The sequence below is a fragment of the Mizuhopecten yessoensis genome, unplaced genomic scaffold (assembly GCF_002113885.1).
Source record: "Mizuhopecten yessoensis strain PY_sf001 unplaced genomic scaffold, ASM211388v2 scaffold11009, whole genome shotgun sequence".
NCBI classification, from domain to species: domain Eukaryota; kingdom Metazoa; phylum Mollusca; class Bivalvia; order Pectinida; family Pectinidae; genus Mizuhopecten; species Mizuhopecten yessoensis.
The window spans coordinates 1129021-1138714 of record NW_018408833.1 but is presented as its reverse complement, the minus strand read 5'-3'; the positions used below and the strand labels follow the sequence as shown (position 1 = coordinate 1138714).

Below are 9694 nucleotides of genomic sequence, written 5' to 3'. Positions count from 1 at the left end.
TTGTTTGATGTTGCTAGTGCAGTAAATGTTGATACCAGGTTGAAGGTTGAAGTTAAGCTGTATTGTATCTACAGAGTGCGTAACAGCTGATTCGGAAATTAATCACAAAAGGGACTCCCTTTTTCTATTTACTTATAAACCAAACGGTGCAAGTCCCTGTAGAAGTTTTGTACGGTTATGGTGAACAATAATTTTCAAAACTGGGAAGTTATTGAACAGCTTAGCTCCTTCAAAGTGGTATCGGGATTTATTTTAGTAGCAACTTCAAAAGGAAATCACCTCAACTAAGATACAACATCAGTTACTTCCCTTTGAACAGTCAACTCTATTGAAAAGATTATAAAGCAATTTTATGATGGGTGCACGGGTATTTCAGATTTAAAATCGCATACATTAACACTCGGCTGTTTATCTTTTGTTAAGGTTTATCTTGCTGAATCGTGATTTTTTCACAGATTTCACTTGCAAATTCAATTCAACAAGAAAGCAACAAATCACCAATTCTCAATTTTTTATTCCTTTCTTCAGTAATTAAGTGCAAGCTTCCATAAAATGCTTTATTTACAGTCCTTTTGGTCTGTTGTCAAAAAGTTTTCAGTTTTAACCCCAAAATCGGAGAGTTTTTGGTAAAGTCTGTCCTTGGTTTCCGAAGCTAGCGTTCGTTCTCTTGACAGAATCCAACAGAATTCCACGTGTGTCAGACCAAGAACGTCCTTACACGAGTAGATTAGTGTATAGTTGGTGTAGTCAGTGTCCAATATCCAGTAATCCCCGTACGGAATACCTGTAAAAGAGGTGTACAACACCGCGCGTTTGAAGTCGTGTTTTTTTTTTTTTCAATTCAATTAATTTTATCAACTGTATGCCTTTCGGCCCATCAGTACATAAATATGTTAATACATTACACAATAAACGATAGCACGACAAACAGTGCAAATTGGAGAGTGGAGTACATACATGTATATGTGATTAAATTTTCAACTTATTTGCTTCTAAAATATATATTTACTAAGTTGACACAGTTCCTTTGTATTTTTAACAATCAATGATTTTACAAAATTGAACACAAAGTTTCCATGAATATAAGAAGAGGCTTTTAATACATTGGTAACAGTGGCACACAGGAGAGACATTTAAAACTATTGGCAAGCACACGGCGTATGTAATCCTTATGCGAAAAACCATCACAATAACGGTGAATGATAGGGGCGTAGTAGGCCGTGTTAGTAATCATATGTTATTTTTGTATGGGAGCGTGAGAGGCCATGTTGGTTAAATATATTACAAGGGCAAATCCATAAAATCTAAGGCCTTAAGGTCTATTAGTAGGTCATTCGAATGTTACACGGTACTACCAACTGCGTAGTACATGTCAATTAAATATATCATATCGGCAAGAAGGCTGCTAAAGCGACAATAAAATATATCATATCGGCAAGAAGGCTGTTACAGCGACAATCAAATATATCATATCGGCAAGAAGGCTGCTACAGCGACAATTAAATATATCAAATCGGCAAGAAGGCTGCTACAGCGACGATTAAATATATCATATCGGCAAGAAGGCTGTTACAGCGACAATCGAATATATCATATCGGCAAGAAGGCTGTTACAGCCACAATCAAATATATCATATCGGCAAGAAGGCTGCTACAGCGACGATTAAATATATCATATCGGCAAGAAGGATGCTACAGCGACAATTAAATATATCACATCGGCAAGAAGGCTGCTAAAGCGACAATAAAAAATATCATATCGGCAAGAAGGCTGCTACAGCGACAATCAAATATATCATATCGGCAAGAAGGCTGCTACAGCGACAAGATTGATATGTATGATCGATTTGAATACAACTTCAACCGAAAACAAACCAAAGCTAAAGGAATTACGCCATTTTTTCTCTTCTGCAAGGACAAACACGGCTTTTTTGCCCGTTGCTAATTCAAGTTATATAGCCTACAGTTCGAGGCCGATTAGGGCCGAGATCTATCCATTATCTGGACTATTCCACAGTTTGAGGTGTTTCTCATACTTTCAAACATGACATCATAAAAATTCCCCTCCCTGACTAACTATTCCAATGGTCCAGGTAACTAGGTGAATCAATCCCAATGCAAGCCCATACCTATAATCCTTTGAGGTCTATTCACTAGTGTACTCTCATATATAAAAGGCATGCATCATGCTTTGCCTACAATTTGTGAATGTTTCAGACACACTGGTGTTTTTGACTGTGAAACATTGAGGATACTAGCAGTGACAATGCGTATTTTCTCACACAATTTAAACAACCACTTACTTTGACCTGAAAAGTGATATATTTTCTGCAATTCAAGTGCAAGTGAATCACCAGAAGAATTGGTTAAGGCAACACATGAAGCTGAGAAAGATTTTGTGGAGAAAGGAAATATTAATCCCAAATTTTAATAATGACAAAATTGAAAGCCTTCTGAAGGATTCTGCATCCCATATATACCAATGCAAAATCTGATTGAATAGCCCGACATTTGAGGCATGGAAAGCTGCTAGTTGTACAAAAAAGACTGAATCAGAAGAAAATATCGAAAAAGTGCAAGGGAAGCTTTTGTTTTTGTCTAATAAAGATCATGATGCCAGTAGACGGAGATTTATAACAGAGATACACAAGAAAAATTGATCAGAGTATCGAGAGAATACCTTGTATGAAACTATTGCTGGTATTCAGTATCGTCCGAAACTTATATGTTAACAATATATTTATCTCCGTTCTCAGGGTACAAATAAACAAGAATTGTGAATTTCCTAACGGATTACTGGATACAGTGCTAATTTGTTTTTGTTTTTTTCAATTGAGACGTTGTTTCAAATCACAAAAGCGAACTGTTAACTTGATGTCTTGTTAGATATGTAACTCCAAAGTTTAGAAATTCTTGAGTTGTCACCTTCTATTGTGGAATAGTCCATAGTTTTTATTGTGGAATGGTTACAACTATTGTACAGTAAAATATAACTATTCCACAGTACTAGGTGATAATAGTAGATTTGCCTCAACGATACTTCATGCACAAATAATCGATGGTTTCACAGCCATATTTTAAGTCTACATACCTTCTGCAAATTTGACTTGAAGTTTTGCGGGTTCTGCCTCATCAGGACTGTAGCCGTCACCTACCGCTTCAATGACCTTACTTTCGTCTTTTAAACTGCACAACGAAATCGTAACAAAGAGTGTCAGAAAAGTTGTTCATCACAATACATCATCCTCATCTAAACTGTACAACAGAGTGTCAAAAAGTGGTTCATAATAATACATCATCCTCATCTAAACTGTACAACAGAGTGTCAGAAAAATGATTCATCATAATACATCATCCTCATCTAAACTGTACAACAGTGTGTCAAAAAGTGGTTCATCATAATATATCATCCTCATCTAAACTGTACAACAGAGTGTCAAAAAGTGGTTCATCATAATATATCATCCCCATCTAAACTGTACAACAGAGTGTCAAAAAGTGGTTCATCATAATATATCATCCTCATCTAAACTGTACAACAGAATGTCAAAACGTGGTTCATCATAATATATCATCCTCATCTAAACTGCACAACAGAGTGTCAAAACGTGGTTCATCATAATATATCATCCTCATCTAAACTGTACAACAGAGTGTCAAAATGTGGTTCATCATAATATATCATCCTCATTTAAACTGCACAACAGAGTGTCAAAAAGTGGTTCATCATAATATATCATCCTCATCTAAACTGTACAACAGAATGTCAAAATGTGGTTCATCATAATATATCATCCTCATCTAAACTGCACAACAGAATGTCAAAAAGTGGTTCATCATAATATATCATCCTCGTCTAAACTGCACAACAGAGTGTCAAAAAGTGGTTCATCATAATATATCATCCTCGTCTAAACTGCACAACAGAGTGTCAAAAAGTGGTTCATAATAATATATCATCCTCATCTAAACTGTACAACAGAGTGTCAAAAAGGGGTTCATCATTATACATCATCCTCGTCTAAACTGCACAACGAAATCGTATTACTAAGTGTAAATAGTAGTTCATTAGAATACATCAATGTCATTTGAACTGTTTAACAGTCAGAGTGTAAATAGAGGTTCCTCAAAATTCATCATTTTTATCTCAACTGCTCAAAGAAATCGATTATAGCGTGAAATTATTTGGGCTTTGACTAAGGTACATTTGTATAACAACATAATCATATAATTCTTGTCAAATTTAATGCAATGAGTATTTTTCTACGCCAGAGAAAATGTCTTAATTTATTCAAACTTTGGATGATCCAAAATGTGTTATTTCCATCACAGGGATCTGACCTTTGTTACAGCTATATTTGGACCAAAACAATGGTGTTTTAGATATTAAGATCAATTTTCGGTAAAAAAAAAAATACCACCCCATTGATGATTGCGGGTGACATTTTTACTGAAAGTTGCTCTAAACCCCTAAACCATGCAAAATTACTCTAAACACTTCAGTTTAGGTCCAAATATAGCTGAAACAAACTAACAGGTCACTGTTATTTCCATTACCTGGTTTTTCGTTCATATGTATATAACGACACTAAATTATTATAACAGTGAACATTACTGATAACAGTTACGGTATCAATAAACCGAATTCACCCCTCCCATCCACAACTAAATCTATCTTACCTCCCTTGACACGAAACTTACGAAATGCCTTTGTTATCGACTCGGATGTGCCCGTTATCTTTCAGCTGATAGTTGGCCACAGTGCATTTCGTATTGTCCTCAAACCCAGCGTAAAACCTGAATATTTCATACCAGTCACCGAGATACTGTAAACAAAACGTAAACAATGCATTTCATGTCAAAGTATTGATAAAGTAAATATGGGGATAAAATATTTCTTTTTATTTTCACATCGAAAGCACTATCCGAGTATGAATGAGATCTATAGTAAGGAGATATATAGGGCATATCAATTTAATATTTTTTTAAGGAGCAATGTCGATCCTTTCTTAAATAACCTCGTTTGAGATATCTGATATATCATATGAGATATTTGACTTTCAGATATGAATGAAATATCTTTTCAATAGCCATATTTGAAATGAGATAAGAAAATTGTGAGATTTCTTATATACTTAAATATCATTTATGAGATAGGTTGTGTAGTGTATTTCACATTGTTTAAAGTCTTTTAAAGATATATTACATATTCATAAGCGACAGTAAGGGAGCGCGCTTTATATACAATAATGTGGGCCATATGTGATGTGACGTCAGAGATGTCTCCCTTATTGTAGAATAAAAAGGCGAAATGATGCAGTGCATCAATCAAAGACGCGACACACGTCTCGATATCTTCTTTTTCAAGTCAGTATTAGATGACATATATAAGATATTTCATATATATTTTCAGAAACGAAATGAGATCTTTTATATATGGTGCAGTGTAATTCATTTTGGCATACTGTATCAGTCAACAAATTCTGTGACCCCATTGCATGTGCGTGTCTTATTCCATCTTTGCATATTGCAGAGTTATCTTCTCTTGGGAGCAGGTATTGATTGTTACGAAATTGGTTTGTGTGAGAAAATTCCGGCGTTTTCTCAAAAATTGATGATGTTACTCCCACAAACAAGTGACGTAACAATCAAAACCTGCTCCCAAGAGAAGATAACTCTGCAATACGCAAAGACCGAATTTCGTCTGTGGCAGACTCTGCTGGTTTGATTTCTTGATAGTCACCGTAATCTCTTTTGAGTAGTGGCACGGTTTAAAAACACACCTTGCTTGTAATTAATTAGGAATTAACCAGTACCCCTATACTTTTTGAATTGCATATAAGTAGGGGGTTTTATGCATCTCAATTTCAATTCAATTCAACTTTATTCTCTTTCACAATACAATGTATAGAGAAACATATTTACAATATAATATATAGTAATTGTAGTGTTCGTAGTCGGTAGTACACAGTACTGTTTTATAATATATACACATTTATATCGAGGAGGTCAAATACTGTTATTAATTATTCTAATAAAAGTACAAAGTTTCTTCAGTGTTTTTATATTAGTAGTATTCATCAATTCATTAAACTTAATTACATTTGGTCTCGTCCAAAAATATTTGTCTATGTATAAAATTCGAAACCCAGATAGTGACGGACACTCAAGCAAGTAATGGAATTCGTCACCAATTTGCTGACTGTTACAGTGTGGACATTTTCTTTCATTATACTCTATATTATGCCATCTGCCGGTTTCAACAATGAATTTGTGATTAGTAGTCTTAAATTTACAAAATGTAACTCTATCCTTATCACTTAAAATATCTAAGTAATTTTCAAAATGACAATTATTTTTAAAAATCCTATAACATGTAGCTTTTGATGAAGTGTGAACATCACTCTGCCATTTCTGTAAATACTGGTCGTACAATCTTTGTTTAATAACATGCTTTAGCCATGTGATATTACATTCTGAAGTATATTGGACATTCCATAGGTAACTCATACCACATTCATTTAAAATACGTTTAATAAAACTTATATATGGAACCGGTTTATCATCAACATTATGTTGATGGCAAAGAAATTTATACAATATAATATTAATTTTGTTTCCTTTAGAATGAGTCAATTGTGACCAATATGATATTATTCTTGTTTTTATTGTTATTTCAAGTGGACTAGTACCTAGTTCTCCATATACCATATAATTAGGGGTGCTACTTTTTAACCCTAGTAATAATTTACAGAACTTTAAATGTACACGTTCAATTACCTTAAGGTCAGAAAGACCCCAAACTTCACAACCATACAACAGTATGGGTTTTACAATCTTGTTAAATAAATCATATATACAATGAACTGATAAATTATGTAGTCTACCTTTCTTTATAACGTCATACATTGCTATAGTAGCCTTTTTAATATTGTATTTTTTCGTTTCATTGAATGAACCAGTTCGATTAAATGCCGTACCCAAATAGGTAAAATTGTCCACTAACTCGATCGCCTCATTATTAAATAAAAATACATTTCTATTGTTTTTGCGTCCTTTACTAAACACTATACATTTGGTTTTTCCTATATTAACCTTTAATTTCCACTGTTTACAGTATTCACTGAATACATTTAATTGTAGTTGCAAGTCAACTGGACAGTCCGAGAAAAGTAGTGTATCATCAGCATATAGTAAAATAAAAAGCTTTATGTATACATGTAGATTATTTTCTAATTTAGTACTAAGGTTTGTCAAACCCTGAACGTTATTTTGGACCATAAACTCTTCTAGATCGTTCAAGTACAGACTGAATAAAAAGGGAGATAGATTTTCTCCTTGTCTCAAACCATTTTCACATGGAAAATAACCAGAACATTCACCATTAAAAGATATATTTGACTTAATGCCTTGATACATGTTAAAAATAATTGTTAACATTTTCCCATTAATACCGCTCATTAACATCTTATTCCACAAGCCATTGCGCCATACTTTATCAAAGGCTTTTTCGAAGTCAAAAAATACACAGTATAATTTACTTTTCATCATCTGAGTCAAATTTATCAAAGAGTAAAGTACAAAAATGTTATCAATAGTTGAATAATTTTTACGAAACCCTGTCTGATTTTCACATATCAAGCTTACCTCCTCTGAGTATTTCTGTAGTCTTTCATTTAATATACTAGTGAACAACTTCCCTAAACAACTAACAATCGTAATTGGTCTATAATTTTTAGGTTCCATAGGTGAACCTTTATTTTTAAAAATAGGAACAATAGTACCGGTCAGCCATTTTGATGGGAATTTCCCACTATTGAAAATAATATTAAACACTTTGACATACAAATCAGTCATTTTCGTAACAGAATGTTTGATATATTCATTCATAATATTGTCATCAGAGCATGTTTTGTTATTTTTCAACGACCTAATAGCTCTTTTTACCTCATCCTTTGTTATATCACAGTTTAAAAACTCATTAGTGGGATTAACAATATCCACAGGCACATCAGTACCGTTTTCATCATCATCATCACATGTATTAAGGTCTTTGTAAAAATTTAGAAATTCGTCTATAGGTATTGTTCGTTTTGGTTTTCTTTCGCCACCAGATTTCAAAAGCTTCCAATAATCCCTTGGATTTTTACTTTTCATTACCTTCAATTTTTTTCTGATATCATGTCTGAACGTTTTAATACTTTTATCCATTATATTTTTATAAACTTTTTCAGATTCTTTATATTTATTGTGAAAATACTCGTTTCTATGCCGTCTATACTGTCCTTTACATAGGCGGTATTTTTTTCTAGCATTTCGACAATTAAAATCAAACCAAGGTTTCTTGGGGGCGACTGACTTCTCACGCTTACTAACAGTATAGGGTTTTGTGCCAAGTGTTTTTTTAGCAGCATGTAATAAAATATTACTATTATCTCGCCTTTCTTTTTCAACAGTAATTTAGACCAGTGTGGAGTTCCAACTTGCTGTCCCCTAGCATCACCGATGAACCATAGAAAGACGAAATAGCGGTATGGTACAATGTAACTCTTCATACATTTGTATAGGTGCAATCACTTGTTATTGCGTCCATTTTATAAAGTATATGAAAAAATAAGATAATGTTAATGATTTTTGAAATAAAGGACCGACATTGCTCGTTGAATAAACACCAAGCTGACGTTACTTCGCTACTTACCTGAGATCTTACCTGAGATCATTACGCAGACATGACTTTTTTTTAAATAATGTTTAATGCACATTAAATAAGTAAGGTGCAAAACGGAAAATCGGGGATTATGAAGCTAAAACGTGTACTACCATTGATATAGCTGTAATAAGTCGCGTCGTAAGTAAAATAAAAACAAACGGCACCGCATCAATGTCAACAAGGAAATAAGAACAAAACCACACTTCGAATTCGATACGAAAAGGTGACAATTACTGGGAAAAACAATGAATTTATCAGCAATAAAATAAGCTACGGTGCATCAGTACACTTGCTCTTAGCAAGAATTAAGAAATAAGCAAAGATTTCTTTATCAACTACTAACTCCTCCACATATATTGTAATGCCTTCTATTTCATAATGGACAATTAATATAAAGACATTACCAACAGATATTTAAATCTAAAATCATCTTTTGATATAATGGCCTAGTTTATGTAACAAATATATCTGACTCAGTACAGGTGTACTGAAGCACTTTAAATATATCATACATAATGGTTTGACAATTATATATTCCAAACAATTCGAAAATATCTATGAAGAGATCAAAAATATTTTGAATTGTTTTGGATTTTTTGCTAATTCCATCTTACCTTTTGGAGATCAAACGATTTTTGTACCGTCACTGTGGGACATTTGCCTTTTCCAAACACTTGAGCAAGTGATGTATCGGCAACAAGCGCAATTACAACGAGAAAATGCGACAACCTCATTGTTGAATTCGGGGAATTGAGTTTGTCTTTACAATGTGGCGTATCATTATTTATATACCTTGTACTGAGGAGCTAAACCACCAACACAAGATAAGGGGAAATAAATTATGTAACTCACACATTGCAAAAATACAATCTATTTTGCGTGCAATTTAAAACAAATAAATAAATAACATTTACAAAACATATGAAACATAAATGTTCTATGAGGATCATGCTAATTGTTATTTAAAAGGAGAAAGTTATTAAG

At 33.4% G+C, this 9694-nt stretch overlaps 1 protein-coding gene across 1 annotated transcript; it reads right to left on the bottom strand.

Moving 5' to 3' along the window:
- Positions 1-499: 499 nt before the first annotated feature.
- LOC110464534 (apolipoprotein D-like) lies at positions 500-9489 on the bottom strand. The gene is made up of 4 exons (XM_021519787.1): positions 9325-9489; positions 4702-4826; positions 3092-3186; positions 500-784 (listed from the first exon to the last, which is right to left on the bottom strand). Exons 1-4 carry the CDS (start codon positions 9442-9444, stop codon positions 558-560), a joined length of 567 nt encoding a protein of 188 aa, XP_021375462.1. The 5' UTR covers positions 9445-9489; the 3' UTR covers positions 500-557.
- Between the last annotated feature and the right edge of the window lie 205 nt (positions 9490-9694).

Excerpts from the sequence above, each read along its gene's own strand:
- LOC110464534 (XM_021519787.1), bottom strand. The coding sequence starts at position 9,444 with ATGAGGTTGTCGCATTTTCTCGTTGTAATTGCGCTTGTTGCCGATACA. Across the intron at positions 3,187-4,701 it reads GTCGATAACAAAGGCATTTC|TTTAAAAGACGAAAGTAAGG; the intron begins GTAAGTTTCGTG and ends TTCGTTGTGCAG. Across the intron at positions 785-3,091 it reads TCAAGTCAAATTTGCAGAAG|GTATTCCGTACGGGGATTAC; the intron begins GTATGTAGACTT and ends CCTCTTTTACAG.